This window comes from Acinonyx jubatus, chromosome D2 (assembly GCF_027475565.1).
Source record: "Acinonyx jubatus isolate Ajub_Pintada_27869175 chromosome D2, VMU_Ajub_asm_v1.0, whole genome shotgun sequence".
Classification (NCBI taxonomy): Eukaryota; Metazoa; Chordata; class Mammalia; order Carnivora; family Felidae; genus Acinonyx; species Acinonyx jubatus.
Window position 1 is genome coordinate 78,610,293 of NC_069393.1, and position 21,102 is coordinate 78,631,394.

General features: G+C 42.6%; 1 protein-coding gene across 1 annotated transcript in view; it reads left to right on the forward strand.

Moving 5' to 3' along the window:
- Positions 1-20,551, forward strand: part of ABRAXAS2 (abraxas 2, BRISC complex subunit) — a 31,242-nt gene extending 10,691 nt beyond the window's left edge. The window contains exons 4-9 of the mRNA XM_015068597.3: positions 1,672-1,738; positions 10,592-10,782; positions 12,271-12,390; positions 12,903-12,987; positions 14,534-14,648; positions 18,336-20,551. Coding sequence (XP_014924083.2) covers positions 1,672-1,738; positions 10,592-10,782; positions 12,271-12,390; positions 12,903-12,987; positions 14,534-14,648; positions 18,336-18,805 — 1,048 coding nt within the window. The 3' untranslated portion in view covers positions 18,806-20,551. The remainder of the gene's footprint in view (positions 1-1,671; positions 1,739-10,591; positions 10,783-12,270; positions 12,391-12,902; positions 12,988-14,533; positions 14,649-18,335) is intronic.
- The last annotated feature ends 551 nt before the right edge of the window (positions 20,552-21,102 follow it).

Here is a 21,102-nt window from a genome sequence, read left to right on the forward strand (position 1 = left end):
AACACCCAGCCCCTTGCACCAAAGAACTCCTGGGGACCCCTCCCTCTGCCCCCCACCACACACACGCCTACCCATTGAGTATGTCAGAGGCTTGCCCTCATGCAAGATGGCTACCTGTGGACAAAGCCTGAAAGCAGCCAAAAACCTCATCACTTTTAGATTTACACGTAATTGGAAGAGGAGTGGGAAGCAAAGCAAGCAATTCATCTGAGAAGAATCTCAGAGCACACGACGTGATTCAGGCCCTGGTCCTCACACTCCCTGTGTTTGGTCCATGAAAGTATCCGATTTGGCCCTGATTCTGCAAAGCTCTGCCAGCCTTTCTGAGGAGTTCCTTAAAATGCTGTCAGTAAGATTGTACCAGAACAAGGATTTCACTTAAGTTTGCTTTAAAATTTTATTTATTTATTTATTTTATGTAGTCTACACCCGACGTGGGTGAGAACAACAGACTCACACTCCTCCAACTGAGCCAGCCGGGCACCCCAGGATTTAAGTTTAAATCATAGACCTATAATTCTTGGAGCTGAAAGAAACCTTAGAAATCTATGTCTACTCCCTGTTTCCGGAAAGGGAAATGGAGACCACATGGGTTAAGTGACTCACCCGAGATCATAAAGTGAGAAGCAGCATGGCAGGAGCTGGTTTCTCCTGACTTCCAGTTCCGTGGCTTTGTTTTTGTTTTTACTCTTTTTTTTTTTTTTTTTAAATTTTTAAAATGTTGTATTTATTTTTGAGAGACAGAGAGAGAGAGACAGAGAGAAAGACAGAGTACGAGTGGGGGAGGGGCAGAGAGAGAGGGAGACAGAATCCATGAAGCAGGCTCCGGGCTCTGAGCTGTCAGCACAGACAGCTCAGGTGGGGCTCGAACCTGTGAACCACAAGATCATGACCTGAGCGGGCCAGCCACTTAACTGACTGACCCACCCAAGCGCCCCTGTTTTTACTCTTTCTTGAACTTCTCACTGCTTTATAAGGCCTGGGCTTGTGGTGGTGGGAAGAAGGCAGAGGGACGCCATTCTTGGAAGCACAGCCAGTGGTGGAAAGGCCCACGCATCATCGTGCCTGGCCTGCTCACCACAGGATCCGGGTCAGCTAGGCCTACTTGAGGGTCAGACCTGGCTTCAAATCTCAGTTCTTCCATCTACCAGCTCTACGGTTGGAGGCAAATCGCTTACCCTGAGTCTCTCTATCGACAAAAATGGGAATAGAACTCAGAACACGTTGGGCTGTGCTAATACCTACTCACCAGCATTGAGGCAAGAATGAAATGAAATAACACGAGAAATCAGCCAAACATTTAACAGATGTCCGTCTCCCTTCTGCATTTCTCAGAAAAGGAGCTCTTGTGTCCCCCTCCCCCCGCCAAGTAATTGATACTTAGAAACAAGGAAACCACACGTTTCATAATTACTTGCTATCAGTACCTCCCACGTGTGGAAGTAATACAATTTCATCAGTCTCTTGAGTATTCTTTGATGCAAAAGATACCTTCTATCATCAGAAAGCATTGAGATAGATTTCTCTGTATACCTGTTGAAGACAAGCCGTTCTATCTCTATTACCAACTTATAGGATTCAGTGACCCACAGTCGCACGAGGCTAAGTGTATTCATGTCAAAATACTACACAGTTTTAATAAAATATATTTTCTCTTTAAAAAAAAAACAGTTTTTATGACTATGCAAGCAAAGTTAACGAAGAGAGTTTGGACAGGATTCTTAAAGATCGGAGAAAGGTATGTTCTATTTCTTGCTTAGTCTGATTCGGAAATCCCTCATCTTATCATCTAAACTTAAAACCAGAAAGGAATGTAAAATGAGACAATGTGATTTGTTATTAATGTATGAGAGTTCTGTTGACTTAAGTAGATTTTAAAGGTAAATCGCAGATGTGAGATAATGTTTCTAACATATCAATAGAAAAAAATTGAGATATTTATAGTATGATTCTATTATGTAAAACTCCAAAGGGGGGGGAAATTATACTTCAGAGAGTTAAAAATAGTTGAGTTGATTCTGCATGGTTCTAATTTTCCATTTTGTAATTTTTGAAATAATTTTGCAAATATCTTCTATACATGCATTAATTTTATAATCAGGAAAAATGTTTCTAAAAAATGTAAGTCATAATTAAACGTCTTTGGGTATATTATTCTTTCAAGTTCAGTTAACATTGAACATAGATGTTTTTCCAAAAGGTCATGTGTTTATTATTTCTGTCAACATATGCGTATCATGTTCTGATTATATGGTAAGGAAGCCTGAATAGAATTACAACTGGGGGGCACTTGGGTGGCTCGGTCGGTTGAGCTTCTGACTCTTGATTTTGGCTCAGATCATGATCCCAGGGTCATGGGATCGAGCCCCATGTAAGACTCCACACTCAGCTGCTTAAGATTCTCTCTCTCTTCCTTCCTCCCTCTGCTGCTCTCCCCTGCTTGTGCACTCTCTCTCTAAAAAAAAAAAAAAAAAAAAAAGATGGGGCACGTGGGTGGCTCGGTGGGTTAAGTGTCTGACTTCAGCTCAGGTCATGATCTCACGGTTCATGAGTTTGAGCCCCGCATCAGTATCTCTGCTGTCAGCACAGACCCCGCTTTGGATCCTCTGTCCCCCTCTCTTTCTGCCCCTCCCCCACTTGCTCTCTGTCTCTCTCCAAATAAATAAACTTGAAAAAAAAAAAAATTGAAAATGAGCCAGTTTTATTGCTGCAGTGTTGTCTGATAATCTCATTTCTAATTTACTCTGTTGTACCATGTGTAGGTTTTACTTTTTTCCCTTGACATTTTTCATTCCAGGAAAATAGATTTTTTTATTAAAACTATCACTTGAGGGAAAAAAGTTAATAAAAGTTCCAATTTGTCAAACAGAAAACAAAATGCCTTTGTCTAGAAGCATGTATCACGAAAAAGCTTTCGAAAGATCACTCCTGGTTACAAAGAGCCAGCACTGTGGGGACTTGGCCCCCGAGGTGTTTAGCGAAGGGCATCGGGGGTAGGAGTGCAGGCAGAGTAGGTCAGCAGCCTTCCCATCTACCGCCCGCCTCAGTAGCACTGCCAGTTGGAAAGGCAGAAAGAAAAGCAGGTAAGATGAAAGGAAGAATGGGAAGGCTGGAAGAAAGGACGGACAGCTTCGTGGACGATGGCGAGCTCAGGAGGTGCTCAGTCTTGGTGGAGTCTGACCCCATCGTCTGTCCACCTGGGGAAGGGAGTTAGAGCAGCCGCAGGCATCACGGTCCTGCTCTCTTGTTTTCAGTGACCTGCCCAAGAGCACGTATGCCGGAACCTCTCGGCAGCCCATCCTTTCCTCTCCTGACTACCAACCTACCTCCTCATTCCATTTATTTTCGCATTTTAGACACCGAACTTTTATTTTTTTTTTTAATGTTTTTATTTATTTTTGAGACAGAGAAAGACAGAGCATGAGCAGGGGAGGGGCAGAGAGAGAGGGAGACACAGAATCCGAAGCAGGCTCCAGGCTCTGAGCTGTCAGCACAGAGCCCGACGCGGGGCTCGAACTCACGAACTGTGAGATCATGACCTGAGCTGAAGTCGGACGCTTATTTGACTGAGCCACCCGGGTGCCCCTCCTGCTTATTTTTTAAGTTAATCTCTACACCCAACGTGGGGCTCAAACTCATGACCCTGAGATCAAGAGTTGCACGCTCCACCGACGGAGCCAGCTGGGCGCCCCAGTGACAGACTTTTAAATATGCAGTTTCACCTCTATGAATCTGGCCCAAGTAAACATTTGCAGCCAGGCACAAAGATAGGAAAACCTGGCATTATTGAACATTTAACTCTGTGTCAGGCCGTGTTGTAAGCGCTTTGCCTGTACTGGAACAGTCTCAGGAGGTACATTGCTATTGTTCTCATCCCCACTGTGCAATTGAGGCAACTAAGGGTAACTTGCTGAAGGTTGCCAGCAAGTAATGCCGGAGCCAAGGCTTGAACTGAGCAGTCTGGCCTCTGAATCCACATATGAGGATGTTTGTTGCACCTTTACTTAATAGTGAGGGTTTTGAAAGCAATCCAACCAGTGGGAACTGGTTAAGTATATTGTGCCAGCACCTCTGTACTGTGGGATATGAAGCAGCCATTAGAAAGAATGAGGGAAGTTCTCATGTGATGACCTAGAAAGATCTTCAAGTTGTGTTACGTGAAAAAAGTAGCGTTCTAATTTGAGCCTATTTAATATAGAGACAAAAATCTGAACAAGTAGTTGGATGTACAGAAAACAATCTGGAAGAAAGGCAACCAAACTTAAAAGTATTTACTTCGGGAAGGGAGAGTGGGGTGATGCTGCTGCTGGGGGGGTGGGGACTTTGTAAGATATATGTGTACATATATATATATGCCTATTTTTAAGTTTATTTTGAGAAAGAGAGAGCATGTGGGTGCACATGTATGCTGGTGTATGAGCAGGGGGAGGGGCAGAGAGAGAGGGAGACACAGAATCCGAAGCAGGCTCCAGGCTCTGAGCTGTCAGCACAGAGCCTGACCTGGGACCTGATCCCATGAACCGTGAGATCATGACCTGAGCCAAAGTCGGACGCTCAACCGACTGAGCCACCCAGGTGCCCCTAAAAAAAAAAATGTTTTTGTTTTTTTAGAGAGAGAGAATGTGCGAGTGGGGAGAGGGGCAGGCGGAGAGAGAGAATCTTAAGCAGGCTCCACACTCAGCATGGACCCTGACATAAGGCTCAATCCCACGACCCTGGGATCATGACCTGAGCCAAAATCCATAGTCAGAGGCTCAACCAGCTGAGCCACCCAGGCACTTCATACTATAAACTGTTTAAGAATTCTTTTAAAAAATTAGGCCCCTGGGTGGCTCAGTCATTTGAGCATCCGACTTGGGCTCAGGTCATGATCTCATAGTTTGTGGGTTCAAGCCCCACATCCAGCTCTGTGCTGACAGCTCAGAGCCTGGAGCCTGCTTCAGATTCTGTCACTGTCTTTCTCTGCCCCTCCCCTGCTCACTCACTGTCTCTTTCTCTCCTTCTCTCTCTCTCAAATATAAATAAACATTAAAAAATAAAAAAGAATTCCTTTCAAAAATCCAAATTTCTAGTGCGAAAGCAAAGATGACATATAATATTTGATGACTAAAAACTTTATAGTTGATTCTAGTTTGAGCCTCACCCCCCCTGGAAAGGTACAAAATTGCATTGCCACCTCGAAACAGTTATTGTACTACCTACAAAGGTACATCTAAAACATTAGGCTTGGGGCGCCTGGGTGGCTCAGTCGGTTAAGCGTCCAACTTCGGCTCAGGTCACGATCTCGCGGTATGTGAGTTCGAGCCCCGCGTCGGGCTCTGTGCTGACTGCTCAGAGCCTGGAGCCTGTTTCAGATTCTGTGTCTCCCTCTCTCTCTGACCCTCCCCCGTTCATGCTCTGTCTCTCTCTGTCTCAAAAATAAATAAACGTTAAAAAAAAAAATTAAAAAAAAAAAAAACATTAGGCTTGGGGGCACCTGGGTGGCTCAGTCAGCTAAGTATCTGACTTCAGCTCAGGTCATAATCTCACGGTTCACGGTTCATGAGTTCGAGCCCCGCGTCAGGCTCTGTGCTGACAGTTCAGAGCCTGGAGCCTGCTTCAGATTCTGTGTCTCCATCTCTCTCTGCCCCTCCCTCTCTCGTGCTCTTTCTCTGTCTCTCAAAAATAAATACATGTTTAAAAAAAATTTTTAAAGAACCATTAGGCTTAAAAATACATGTGTACTTTAAACAGTGTCTAACGTAGAAAATATTTTTCTATCTAATAATAACTCTTTAAGAAAGTGCTGATAGAATCTCTTCAAAAATTGCCTCTTTGGTAGACAGGCTTCAGGTCTAATATTTAATTGAAAAATTCTAAGAATTGAACAAAAGCTTAGTAAGTTGAACTCATATAAAATAAACATACAGTAATTTTAAAAGTTCTCAGGTTCCTAGAATTTTCCATTAAAAAATACAAGCCAATAGGGGCGCCTGGGTGGCTCAGTCGGTTGAGCGTCTAACTTCGGCTCAGGTCATGATCTCACGGTCTGTGAGTTCGAGCCCCACGTTGGGCTCTGGGCTGACAGCTCAGAGCCTGGAGCCTGCTTCGGATTCTGTGTCTCCCTCTCTCTCTGACCCTCTCCCGTTCATGCTCGGTCTCTCTCTGTCTCAAAAATAAATAAACGTTAAAAAAAATTAAAAAAAATACAAGCCAATAAAGATTTTTGTCACAACAGAAACTAATATGTGAAATATATTAGGAATATGTTTACAAAAGAGTATGCGGCTCTCAAGTATAGGAAGTCCACAACATTGCTGAAACGTGTTTTGGTGGTAGGCTTGAGATAGAGGCTGAGGTTTGTGCTGTGAGAATCCCCCAGCAGGTGCAGTGTGGACATCCATGGCAGCGTGCGGAATCACTGGCCTGGCAGAATCCATCTCGTGTTTACAAAGTTCGCACGAGCCTCAGGGTTTTGGCTAAGGCCAAAACAGCAAGTGAGAGGAGGGTTTCTCCCTTCTGGACTATCTGCCCTGCAGTAGATAACGATAAACATAACTGCCACCTTAGTATCATCGTAAGGCCAAAAGGCGCATGGCGTGAAAGTGACAAGTGTGCCCAGGACTGGGGATGATAGATAGCTTTGGCTCCAAAAAATGTAAGTGAATGTCTAGTTGAGAGTAGAGCGGGAAGTCTTTGTGAAAAGTTGTCTATAAAACTTCAGAAATAAGGTTGTAGGGAAAGATGTCCACACTTTTTCCTCACGGCCCAAACGTAATTGTCAAAAAATGGGCTTTTTAGTATCAGTGAAGTAGTTTCTCAGTAGTCTTGCAGCTAGCTTGTTAAGCTCTAAAAGGTAGAATCCTAAATGTCACCAGTGTGGATTAATTGGGCATCTCATCTTTCATTGACCAGAATGACGGGGCATCTTTTTAGCAAATATCAAAGGTAAGTATATTACTATCAGTTGATATCCAAAATAAATGTGTAAAGCTCCCCACTTCTCAGAAAATACAAATGGAGAGGCGCCTGGGTGGCTCGGTCCGTTGAGCATCCGACTTTGGCTCAGGTCACGATCTCGAGTTCATGAGTTTGAGCCCCGTGTCAGGCTCTGTGCTGACAGCTCAGAACCTGGAGCCTGCTTCAGATTCTGTGTCTCCCTCTCTCTGACCCTCCCCCGTTCATGCTCTTTCTCTATCTCAAAAATAAATAAAAATTAAAAAAAAAATTGAAAACAGAACCCAAATGGAATAAAACAATTGGAATCATTAGTGAAAAGCATTAGTGCTCATCCAGTAGCCCCTTGCAAGAGTCTGTTCATCAGTGAGTGTTTCTTGGGAGCCACCAATGTGCTGGCACCGCTCAGGCCTTTGCAGGGATGTGGGGGGAGTAGAGACCCCCAGAGGCGCTAACTCTAGTATTACTCGTCATACTCCTGAAGCTCGCGGTGCAATATGGCGTGTTCTCAGGCACCAGTAGCTCCAGAAAGGTGATGATTTTTCTTACCCACTTTTTTTTTTAACTGCTTTTTACTTTGTAATGACCACTGTCATGTGACCAGTTTGGAACTGTACAGTTACCATTATACAGTGGAGAAGACAGGCAGACAGGCTCCTCATCTTAGGTGTCACTCCTTAGCTCTGCGACTTTGGACAAAACATATTTTATAAGATTTAACATTGTCAGAAAATGTTTGGGTTTTATTTGTGTTTAAAGAATATCAGAATTGGGGCGCCTGGGTGACTCAGTTAAGCGTCCGACTCTTGATTTTAACTTGGGTCATGATCTTGCAGTTTGTGAGACTGAGCCCCACGTTGGGCTCTGTGCTGACATTGTGGAGCCTGCTTGGGATTCTCTCTCTGTCTCTGTCTCTGCCCCTCTCCCACTTGTGTGCACTCTCTCTTTCTCTCAAAATAAATAAATAAGTATTTTTTAAAAAAAGAGTATCAGGGGACACCTGGGTGGCTCAGTCGGTTAAGGGTCCGACTTTGGCTCAGGCCATGACCTCGCAGTTTGTGGGTTCGAGCCCTGTGTCGGTCTCTGTGCTGATAGCTCAGAGCCTGGGGCCTGCTTTGGTTTCTGTGTGTCTCTCTCTGTCCCTCCTCCACTCAAGCTCTCTGTCTCTCTCTCAAAATAAATAATCATTAAAAAAAAAAAAAGAAAATATTTCTTAAAAAAAAAAGCAAAATGAATTGCTTTTATTGGAAGTTATGCTTTATAGAGTCAGTAATAACTCCATGAGGGCAGGAACTATTTCTTTGTTCCCTGTAGTTCCTTGCATGTGATATAAACCCAGTGGAGAAAACATTACTCACCTGCCAGAGTTGTGATAATTAGTGAAAATATTTGTAATACAGCTATCTGGGGGCTGGGCACAGGGGTTCAGCAAAGGTTGGTTCATTTCCTTCCTACATGAAAGTTCCAAAACATAATCGAAATTTACTATTAATTTTAAAATGACACTAACAAGGGCATCTGGGTGGCTCAGCTGGTTGAACCTCTGACTTCAGCTCAGGTCGTGATCTCATGGTTTGTGGGTTCAAACCCCACATTGGGCTTACTACTGTCAGCAGGGAGCCTGCTTTGGATCCTCGGTCTGCCTCTCTCTCTGCCCCTCCCACACTCGTGCTCTCTCTGCCTCAAAAATAAACAAACATTAGGAAAAAAGTCATGCGACAATAAATTTCATATTAAAAATAAATAAATTATTAAACATTAAAAATGAGAAAATGTTAAAGGAAAAAAAAGTGATGCTAACAATTTTTAATTACCTTTACTTCTTAAATCAGGATTTTCACTTAAATTGTATGTTTCAAAGAAAGAGGCTATATGAAGGTTATTCTTCTGATAGAGTTAAGTATTTCCACAACAGAGATTTTCAAACTTTAGTGTGTATAAGAAAAAACTCAAGGAATTGTTTTAAATTTATATTCCTGGTTCTACCCTTGGATGTTCTGACTCTGCAGGTTTGGTAGGGCCCAGGAGCAGTTGATTAAGCTCCCGGGTGTCTAGGAGATCATATTACAAGAAATATTCTTCCAGAGAGCATAACAGTCTAATTTGCTTAGACAGTTGAGTTATCCCATAGTTAGAGCTGACGAAGCTAAACTCGTTAAATCATTGTATTGACGTATAATTGACATACAGTGAGCTGCACATATTTAGAGTACACACTTAAATAAGTTTTGAAATATTCATACACCCATGAAACCTTCAGCATAACATAATGAACATATCCCTGCAAAATCTCCTTCTGTCCCTTTTTTAAAAGTTTATATATATGTATATTTATAATCTTTAATTCAAGTATAATTAATATATAGTATTGTATTTGTTTCAGGTTTACAAATGATTCAACAATTCTGTACGTTACTCAGTGCTCCTCATGATAAACATATTCTTAATCCTTCGTCTGTTTCACTCATTTCCCCACCTACCTCCCTCTGGCAACCACCAGTTTGTTCTCTGTAGTTAAGAGTCTGTTTTTCGTTTTTGTTGATCTCTTTTTGCTTTGTTCATTTGTTTCCTAAATTCCACGTATGAGGAAAACATACAATATTTGTCTTTCTCTGACTGACCTATTTCACGCAGCATTAAACCCTCTAGATCCATCCATGTTGGTGCAAATGGTAAGATTTCATTCTTTCTTATACCTAATACTCCATCGTGTATATTACCATATCTTCTTTATCCATTCTTCTATGGATGGACACTTGAGCTGCTTCCATATCTTGGTTATTGTAATTAATGCTGCAATAAACACAGGGGTGTGTACATCTTTTCAAGTTAGTGTTTTTGTTTTCTTTGAGTAAATGCCCAGTAGCAGAATTACTGGATCATATGGTAATTTTATTTTTAATTCTTTGAGGAACCTCCGTACTGTTTCCCACCACGGCTGTACCAGTTTGCATTCCCACCAGCAGTGCACGAGAGTTCCTTTCTATGCACATCCTCACCAACATTTGTTGTTTCTTGTGGGTTTTTTGTTTTTTGTTTTTTTTTTTAGCTGTTCTGACAGGTGTGAGTCGATATCTCCTTGTGGTTTTGATTTGCATTTCCCTGATGATTAGTGATGTTGAGCATCTTTTCATGTGTCTGTTAGCCATCTGTATGCCTTCTTTACAAAAAAATGTCTGTTCATGTCCTCTGCCCATTTTTAAATTGGATTATTTGGTTTTTTGGTGTTGAGTTGTAGGAGTTCTTTATATATTTTGGATATTAACCCCATATTGGATACATCATTTGCAAATATCTTCTCCCATTCAGTAGGTTGTCTTTTAGTTTTGTTGATTATTTCCCTTGCTGCACAGAAGCTTTTTATTTTGATGTAGTCCCAATAGTTTATTGTTGCTTTTGTTTCCCTTGCCAGAGGAGGCATATCTAGAAAAATGTTTCTGACGTCAAAAGATTGCCGCCTGTGTTTTCTTCTAGGAATCTTGTTTGTTTATTCATTCACCTATTGATGAACAATTGGGTTATTTCTGGTTTTGAGCTATTGCACGTAAAGCTGCTATGAACGTGTTTACAGGTGTTTGTATCGATACGTTCAGAATTAAATTCATAAGATTTCATGCAAGTTTTAATACCTTTCTTCCTTCTGTTTTCATTGCAGAAGGTTATTGGATGGTACAGATTCCGGCGAAACACACAGCAGCAGATGTCATACAGAGAGCAGGTGATCCATAAGCAGCTCACCCGCATCCTTGGGGTGCCCGACCTCGTCTTCCTTCTCTTCAGCTTCATCTCTACCGCCAACAATTCCACTCATGCTTTAGAATATGTTCTCTTTAGGCCAAATCGAAGGTAAAGAAAGAATTCCCACCAGCCTCATGTAAACAGTAAAGATGTTGTGCAAATGATTGAGATTTATGACTTTGAAAATGTGCATATTATTGCATCTTTAAAGAAAAGCTTTTGGGGTGCCTGGGGGGCTCAGTCAGTTAAGCCTCCGACTTCGCCTCAGGTCAGGATCTCACAGTTCATGGGTTCAAGCCCCACGTCGGGCTCTGCATTGACAGCTCAGAGCCTGGAGCCTGCTTCAGACTCTGTGTCTCCCTCTCTGTCTCTCTGCCCCTCCTATGCTCATGCTCTGCCTCTGTCTCTTACAAAAAAATAAATAAGTAAACATTAAAAAAAAAAAGAGCTTTTATAATTCTCTTTCAGCTAGCTTTCTTTGTAATGAGAGAAGGTATTTTCCTGTCAGTTGTATAAATTAAAATTGTTTTTGAATCAAGAAGCATTAGCAAGATATGTTAATTATGCATAAATTCTTATAGGAATAAATAGCTGGAAATCATCATTTGCTTCTCCGTAATCCATTATGTAGAAATACAGTTTTACTGCTCTGGAAGCCTGTAATTTTAAAACCGATTTCAAAGAGAAAATTGTAAAATTGATCCACCTACTGGTTAATGAGGGTTTTGCATTGTGAACTTATGAAAGCAAAAAAAAAAAAAAAAAAATCATGATTATGATCTCTATCTGTAAATAACAGAAAGGTTTCTTTCTGGAAATTCACTTGTAAACTATATTACATCAACATTAGTGAAAATAATTGTTATTAATAAAAAAAATTTTTTTTTACTGTTTTTATTTATATTTGAGAGAGAGACCGAGCTTGAGCGGGGGAGGGGCAGAGAGACGGAGACAGAATCTGAAGCAGGCTCCAGGCTCTGAGCTGTCAGCACAGAGCCGGACGTGGGGCTCGAACCCACAAGCAGTGGGATCATGACCTGAGCCGAAGTCGGATACTTAACCAACTGAGCCACCCAGGCGCCCCTAAATGTTTATTTTTGAGAGAGAGAGAGCATGTGCAGGGAAGGGCAGAAAGAGGGAGACAGAGGATCCGAAGCCGACTCCTTGCTGACAGCAGGGAGCCCAGTATAGGGCTCGAACTCACGATCGTGAGCTCATGACTTGAGCCAAAATCGGATGCTTGACCGACTGAGCTACTTACCCAGGTGCCCTTTGTGAAAACAATTATTAATTGTTAAATAGCCGTTTGCAAGATTTCATTAAGTAATCAGTGGGTATTTCCTGAGCTCTTAACAACAACCCCAGCGCTCTGCCAGTTGCTGTGGGGATGCAAAGGAGGTATGAGACGGGACCTCTGCTCTCAAGGAGTTTACAGTCGAGTTTCTACCAGTTCATATGTCCTTGGGTTGTAAAAATAGGTGCTCCGTGAGACCTTCTGGTAGTTCATCGGTGCGGAGACTCCCAACTCCTACTGCCAGGATCCATGGTTCAAGCAGAGCAGCGCCTTTGACATGGTCTTTCTCCATGCTTCCGCAGGTATAATCAAAGGATATCCCTTGCTATCCCCAATCTAGGCAATACTAGCCAGCAAGAGTACAAAGTTTCTTCAGTGCCAAATACTTCTCAGAGTTACGCCAAAGTTATCAAAGAGCATGGGTAAGTTGAAAGTAAAATGGAAGTGTTTTCCTTTCTTCTGTGAACAGTGTTTAACAGATTCGTGGAGACAAGCGAGATCAAGCTTGATGTGATTGAAGTGGAAAAATGCAGCTAGGTCATCCTCTAGCCCACCACCGCCACGTGTCAGAATTTCATGCTTATCGAAAAGATAGTTTACCTTCACTGGTACTTTTGTTTTTAAACATTTGCCCCAGTGTTTTGTTGTTGTTTTTTTTGCAATCGATATAAAAGTTTTGGAAGAGTATGCATATTTCTGAGGTTCCAAAGCTAAATGTGGTCACTGAAAAATGGGTAGCGTTTTATTACTTTTCAAGTTGTCTCGGTAACGTGGGTTCTTTTTTTGTTCTCTTCCGTGATTCTAGTGGCATGGGCATTGCTGCTGAGACAGTCACTTGGAACTGTAGCATTTACGTAATGAATTGAGGCGGAAGTGATAGGAAAATGCCTTTCTGGTCATGATAATTTTGTGACATCTTTTTCCTGTCTTCTAGTACTGACTTTTTTGACAAGGATGGAGTCATGAAAGACATCAGGGCGATTTATCAGGTGTATAATGCACTTCAGGAGAAAGTGCAGGTAACTCTCTATTTACTAGTTTTTTATCTTATTCATAATGCCCAAGTGCTTTTAATTCTACTTTAATTTTAATCATCTCCCAACTGACAAATGAATCATGGTCCAAAAGTCAGAATGTGCTTTCCCCAAATAGTATCAGATGTGTGGGGTAGTTACTCACGTCAGCCTACAAAAGGCTGTCTCATTATGCGCCTGAGAGTAGAGAGTCTGAAGTACAGTATTAGTATTACTGGTTTAAATACTTCTGACCCCGTTTATAACAGTGTTTTCTTTGGGGAAATACATTCCACGTTTAAAGGATTGCTGAGAACACAGCTGTCTCCATCAGGACACTCGGAGTTGGGACCGCATCAAAGGGCGCCCGTGACCGGTACAGCCCTGCTCCTTCGCTCCGGTTCACTCGCTTTGCCCCCAGCTGCCTCCATCGAGTGGGAGGATCTCCCTGGAGCCTGTTCATTCCTAGTCATTCATGCAACAAGTATTTATGGAAACAGCTCCTACAAGCCAGTGATTGAGCTAGGTGCTAACAGTACTTTCCCACGATCTTTTCATCATCCCCAGTGTGTTCCTAGGAGTAATTTGCTCTGAACCCTAAGGACAAAAGAGGCTCTGAGAACAAGAGGGGAAGTGGTGTGGCTGAAGAAGCTCTCCCAGACCTGGAGAAAGCCTAGCTTTGAGGAAGAAGCCCCAAGGAACAGCGAGGGGAGTGCAGGCAGCTACCGAAAAAGAGGGAAGCACACTGATCGGCTTGGGGCCAAAGAAGAAAGCATACACGACGCAGTTTCCAGCGTTAGTGTTCCAGAGTAGGGTCCCGGCCCACCTAGCAGCACAGGGAGCTTTATACAGGCTCGCTGGTGACCGGCCTACTTTCTGGCAGTTTCTGGTATTTCTGCTATGGAAGGAACGTGCAGTGAAAAACAGCTTTTTGTCCTAAATTCATGACCGTGCTCTTTGCAGGCTGTCAGCACTGTCTAGCCGACCTCAGAGTGGCTGTTCTCATTTCACTGCCGACTGCATAAGGCCTGCTGTGCAGCCGCCAGTAACGCATCGGGTGCCTTGATGGGAGTAGCCAGGTGGCATAGGTGTAGACTCCCTGGCTGTCTTTATTAAGTCTCGACTTGAAACTTTTCCTCCCCGCTCTCCCTAATGATAAATCTTTTCTGTGAAATAAGTTTATTTGTGACATCTGATTTTTGATTGTTGGTTATAAGTTGAAAGCCTCTCATTCCTGTCCTATCTGTTGTTCATCCTTTGGATGCTAGACTGGTATGCGAGGGAAAGAATCAAATCTTTCCCATCTTACCCTTATTTTTCAAGAGTCCAGAGACTCAATAGCATCATCATCTTCACAGAATTAAGGAAGCAAGTCAGTGGATAACAGGACCTGTCCCTTGGGCCCTCCTGATCCTGCTGTGCCTCCCACATCTGCTTTGTGACTTGAGGCAGCGTCTGAGCTCTTCCTAGGGCTCCAGTCAGTGCTGTCTCTGTGGAACGCCTCGTGCTTGAATTTGAAACGGACTGTTCCTGTTGTCATTTTTTCCCTCAGGCAGTGTGTGCAGATGTGGAAAAGAGCGAGCGAGTTGTTGCGTCTTGTCAGGCAGAAGTGAACAAATTGAGAAGACAAATCACTCAGAGGAAACATGAAAAGGAGCAAGAAAGAAGTGAGTTTCCCATTACTTTCACCATTTGGTATCAGGGAAATGTCTCGTTTCAAACGTCGAACCATACGATAAATCACAGGAACCCTTCTACACTCGTCCAGCCCCGCGTGAGGCTGATAGCGAGAGAGCGTTTGCTTGTCTCTAAGCTTTCCAGAAGAGAAGTACTGTTTCCCATGGTGTCCTTCCCAAGTCTCTGAAACCAAAAGAGGAGATTAAAAGGAGAAAGGCTGAAGCAAGTGAGAATAAATCCCAGGAAGGGGTTGCCGCAGACTTGTGTGCCTTGACCGCTACGGTCTGTTCATAGCAGACGTGAAGTTCCTGACTGATTTAATAACCCCGCACGCCTCCCGGGTGGGGATCATGTCCCGTGTTCATCATACCGCATAAAGGAGCGACCCAATATTCTTTTTTTTTTTTTAATTTTATTTTTTAAATTTATGTCCAAATTAGCGTATAGTGCAACAATGATTTCGGGAGTAGATTCCTTACTGCCCCTTACCCCTGTAGCCCATCCTCCCTCCCACAACCCCTCCAGCAATCCTCAGTTTGTTCTCCATATTTATGAGTCTCTTTTGTTTTGTCCCTCCCTGTTTTTATATTATTTTTGTTTCCCTTCCCTTACGTTCATCTGTTTTGTCTCTTAAAGTCCTCATAGGAGTGAAGTCCTATGATTTTTGTCTTTCTCTGAGTGACTAATTTCACTTAGCGTAATACCTTCCACGTGGTTCCATCCACGTAGTTGCCAATGGCAAGATTTCATTCTTTTTGATTGCCGAGTGATACTCCATTGTAGATATATACCACATCTTCTTTATGCATTCATCCACCGATGGACATTTGGGCTCTTTCTATCCTTTGGCTATTGTCGATAGTGCCGCTCTAAACATGGGGGTACATGTGCCCCTTCGAAACGGCACACCTGTATCCCTTGGATAAATGCCTAGTAGCGCGATTGCTGGGTCGTAGGGTAGTTCTGTTTTCAGTTTTTTGAGGAACCTCCATACTGTTTTCCAGAGTGGCTGCACCAGCTTGCCTTCCCAGATCCAATATTCTTTTAACTTCACATTTGATTCATAGGATCACAGCAAAAGCTGTAATGTCTGTTTTTTGGTAGCTGTGGATGAATGGATACAATTAGGCTAAGGGAACCAGCTGGTTGAATGAGAATTAGGCCCAAGAATCTATTGATTCCAGCATGGGAAGAGACATGTTTGCTATAGCATCACCACATTTAACATGTGTACATTAAATGTATAATCTTTTCTGACTTAAGAAGAATACTTGCAAACCGGGACATCTGGGTGGCTCAGTCGGTTAAGCGTCCGACTCTTGATTTCGGTTTAAGAGATCGAATCCCACATCAGGCTCTGCACTGACAGAGCAGAGCCTGCTTGGGATTCTCTCTCTCTCTCTCTCTCTCTCTCTCTCTGTCTCTCTCTCTCTCTCTCTCTGTCCCTCCCCCGCTTGGATGCACATTCTCCCAAAATAAGCAAATAAACTTAAAAAAAAATAACTTAAAAAAAATACTTGTAAACCAATTAAAAGGTAATTTATATTTCCAGGTAAGTGATACCTGATTCACATTTAGTGTTAACATTTTTTGAGAGATAATCAGAAATGCAGACAAGGATTTCTACACAAGAATAATAATCACAACTTTGTAACTCTAAAATCTTAGAAACAACCTATTGGAGTAGTCAAATAAATAGCAGTAGAATAATTGAATAAATTATGGCATATCTATATGGCGGAATATTGTACAGCCATTAAGGTGAATTTTTAATGACCTGGGATAATACCCACTATATTACCAGCATATTACCAGATAATACCCAGTAATGACCTGAGATAGTACCCAGAAAGCACTAGGATGTAAAATGACATAAACGCACAATGTCAGCTATGTTTAAAATACACACACAGGGGCGCCTGGGTGGCTCAGTCGGTTGAGCGTCCAACTTCAGCTCAGGTCATGATCTCATGGTCCGTGGGTTCGAGCCCCGCGTTGGGCTCTGTGCTGACAGCTCAGAGCCTGGAGCCTGCTTCGGATTCTGTGTCTCTGTCTCTCTCTGACCCTCCCCCGTTCATGCTCTGTCTCTCTCTGTCTCAAAAATAAAAATAAAATAAAATAAAATAAAATAAAATAAAATAAAATAAAATAAAATAAAATACACACACACACCAGGCTGGATAATAAGACTGGAATTCAGAAAGGGGGGGAAGGGTTGACATCTAAAATCTTTATCTTTTTTTTTTTTTTAATTTTTAATTTTTATTTATTTCTTTATTTATTTAACATTTATTCAGTTTTGAGAGACAGAGCATGAGCAGGGGAGGGGCAGAGAGAGAGGGAGACACAGAATCTGAAGCAGGCTCCAGGCTCTGATCTGTCAGCACAGAGCACGACTGGGGTTTGAACTCACAAACCGTGAGATCATGACCTGAGCCGAAGTTGGACACTCAACCAGCTGAGCCATTCAGATGCCCCTAAAATGTTTATGTTTTAACTCCAACAAATCCTGTACTCTTTTCACCAAAAGTCTAATAGTATTATCTAGGCGATAGAATTATGGGTGATCTTATTTTCTCTGTTCTTTTCTAAATTTTGTATGAGTGCTTTTCAAGGCTGTGGACTCCTAGTTGTGGTATTATTCCAGAGCATACACAAGAATGCACTATATTGGGGTGCCCGGCTGGCTCAACCGATGGAGAGTGCAGCTCTTGATCTCAGGGTGGTGAGTTTGAGCCCAACGTTGGGTGTAGAGCTTACCTTAAAGAAAAAAAAAAAAAAATGTGCTGTATTTATGGCCTAGAACCTGGAAAATTGGCCACCTAATATAGGGCTTTTAAACTTTGAAGGAGAAAATGGTATACGAGTGTATTGTGATGAGTAGTTGTAAAGAGAAATGCTTTTTGATGTCTATCAAAGAAGAAACTCACGTTCAAATGACTGCCACGGGTGGTAAGGACTGTTTATTCCCGTCCCCACAGTCTGTAAGCACAGTAAGCAACAGGGGAGGGAAACAGCACAGGATTTGGAATTAGAAGATCTGCCTTTGAGTATCAGGGCCTCACTTCTAGTTGCTCCCTTAGTGAAGTCACTTAGCCTTTGTGAACTCTGGTCCCTTGTGTAATCATTTGGCGAACGGTGATATTAATAATGACGACTTCAGAAGGTTTTTGTTAAAACCTTCTGAATAATAATAATAATAATAATAATAATAATAATAATAAAACCTTCTGAAAACCTTACTATTTTGTTAAATGATTATTTATTTTTGAGAGAGAGAGAGCACACGAGCCGGGGAGGGACAGAGAGAGGGCGACAGGATCCGAAGTGGGCTCTACACTGATAGCAGAGAGTTCGAGCCCACAAACTGCAAGATCATGCCCTGAGCTATAAAGCCAGACGCTCAACCAACTGAGCCACCCAGGCGTCCCCCGCAGAAGTTTTTTTTTGAGGCTTAAATAAATTACAGGAACATGTCTTGTAAATTATGAAGTAATTATTAGGAACATGTTTTGTAAATTATGAAGTACGGTGCACATGTAAGATAATTAAGAGTGGTAATCAGTTTCACTGCTTTGTTGCCATTCTCTGGAACATTCAGGCTGACTGCTTAGTGCGTTGAGATGCAAAGCTGCCAAAATAGAGAAAGTGTTACAGTTTTCTTTGTTTTGGTCCAGGACTGCAGCAGGCGATGATCAGCAGGCAGGTGCCATCCGAAAGTTCGGGACCGGCCTTCAGCCCCCGGATGCCCTACGCTGGGCTTGCAGCTGAAGGTAGAAGTACGCTTGGAGACGCAGAGGCCTCCGATCCTCCTCCCCCTTATTCTGATTTTCACCCAAACAATCAAGAAAGTACTTTGAGCCATTCTCGCATGGAAACTAGTGTCTTTATGCCTCGACCGCAGGCCGTGGGTTCTTCCAGTTACGCTTCCAGCAGTGCCGGACTGCAGTGTCCCGGGAGCGACACAGACCTTCCTCCTTCCCAAAGAGCAGCTGGAGACAGTGTCGAGGAGTCCGATGACAGCGATTATGAAAATTTGATTGACCCCACAGAACCCTCTAACAGCGAATACTCCCATTCGAGGGATTCTCGAGCCCTGACACATCCCGACGGGGGCTCCAGGAACACTCAGACCTCCCAGATTTAGCTAAACAAGAAACTCTCCACTTAGCATGGTTTTTCTTCATTGCTTATTGAGAGAGGTTTTTGAGGACTTAATCTGGGGGGGGCGGGGGGGGGGGGAAGAACTGCTTTCTCAGAGCCCCGGACACCCAACAGGAGGGTCCCCGGGCACAGAAGTAACTGGTAGGAGCCTCACGTCCGCCGGTTCCCACCTGCAGTCGCAGTGCGCAGGTTTCGCGACCGAATCATTAAGATAATCAAATTGTCCTAATTCTGGTGCGATTCATGGATGTACTGGTAAATTTAGGCAGAGTGAAACTTATCAACATAGTTTCTGTTCTTTCAAATAAATTGGAAAAATTAGAGACTAAGCACAATTAGTCTATAAATGTTCTATAAATCAAAAACTTACCTCTTGCACTATCATGCCTTGAAATTTACTTTTTCAAAGGGAAACGAGTTTAGCAGCAGCCTTCAAAGAACCTTCTTTCTATGATGAGCCAAATTCATCTTTGCCAGAAAGAAATTTTGATAATTCCAAGAAGCCTGATTGGAACAAATTGGATGGACCTTCTCTTGTCTGCATGACTTTGTGAGATCAAAAGAGAGGGCTTTGTTTCAACTCTTTTCTACTAGCCTGATATCTGTTGTCACTTAAAATGGTTGCCTTTCAAAAAAAAAAAAAAAATGTAGAGATACTAATTACCAGTAAGTAATCATCCAAATAAGTATGTCATAAAATAAATTACTTATTTTTCTTTCGGGGTATGACAGTGACTGCTTTGTTGCACTAGCCACATTTATGGTCTCTGTTCTGGAGTCTTCCGACCGAAGGACACACAGCAGCAGATAACAGAAAGGAGTTCTGTTCCAGACCTGCGCTTCATGCCGAACAGACTCCAGACACAGTGGAGTTAGCCGAGTTCTTACGTAAGGGATATAACGCATTTAGCAATTCTGACCAATCCTAGTGTTAGTTTTATTTGTGGAGGAAAGACATTTGATAAACCATTTGGGAATCTTGGTGACTAGAGATTTATTTTAAATCTGAATAACCATACTTATTATTTTTTAAATTGCTACTTGGAGGATAGTTGCAGAATGCGTAGAGACTTTCTGTTGGGATGCACTTCTATTTTTATTTAATTACCGCTTGTTTTCTAGTTTTGCCCAGAATGTGTGAAACCACTAAAGACATTCATGAGCGCGCTAGGCTCCTGGTTTGGAAATGACAAGACCCAGCGTTTGTGATGAGGTCAGCCCGCGAAGTTAACGCTTTGGGATGTGACTGCCTTTCCCGTGAACTAGTTAAAACCTGTGAGGATAAGAAAGGTTTTAAAAGAGGCTTAAAATCCGGGTTCTGGAAAAGTAGTTTTATTTCGTTGGAGAGAAGTCGACTCCCTGAGCTTCGGTTCCAATACTAAATGACACCGTGTAGACCGAAAAATGAAATGCTAAAAGTGCCGTTCTTCCGAGATCCACTCTGGGGTCTGTACTTTCCTGCTGTCACTGTTTTGTTGGCCTTACACCACTGCCATTCGATTTGAGATGTTGCAGACCTCTTCATCTGCACATGTGTTCTGGTTATCGGCTCCCTTCTAGCAGCTTCAGCACCAGTGTGAATTTCATTTTTTTAAGTGCCATAGCCATCTCCTCTGTTCAGATTCTGACATTCAGGAAAATATCTTTATTTTTATGCCATACTGAAACCTACAATGTGTATCTGACAAAGCAGTTAAATGTGACAATAAAAACTTATTTAATCATGGTACCACCGTTGTGACGTCTGTCTCAGCACCCACCAAGGTCTTGCCTCAGTTCACTCAGGCCATTCTTAGGAGACTTAATACAGTGTTCTGTCTTTTAAATGTTCGTTTGTTTGTTTTTTTGAGATAGAGCACACGTGCAAGCGGGGGAAGGGCAGAAAGAGAGGAACAGAGAGAACCCTAAGCAGGCTCCATACTGTCAGTGCAGAGCCCCACACGGGGCTCAAGCTCACGAACCATAAGATCATGGCCCGAGTCGAAATCAAGAGTCGGACGCTTAACCAACTGAGCCGTCCAGGGGCCTTTTAATACGGTTTCCTAAAGGTCACAAAAACTTACCAGCGTTCAGAATTTGGGTAAGGCTGGTTTCGGGAAAATCCGAGAACGCTATTTACTAATATGTTCCTGTTGATTTCAAGGAGCATGTGTTGAGTACCAAGAGAACGGAGTATCCATTGAGTGCAACACTGAATCTTAGAAAGTCCCCCAAAGGCACCTTTCCCATAAGAACTGGTCTTGTTTGAAGAGATTCCTGCCTGAATCAAGCTAACCATGT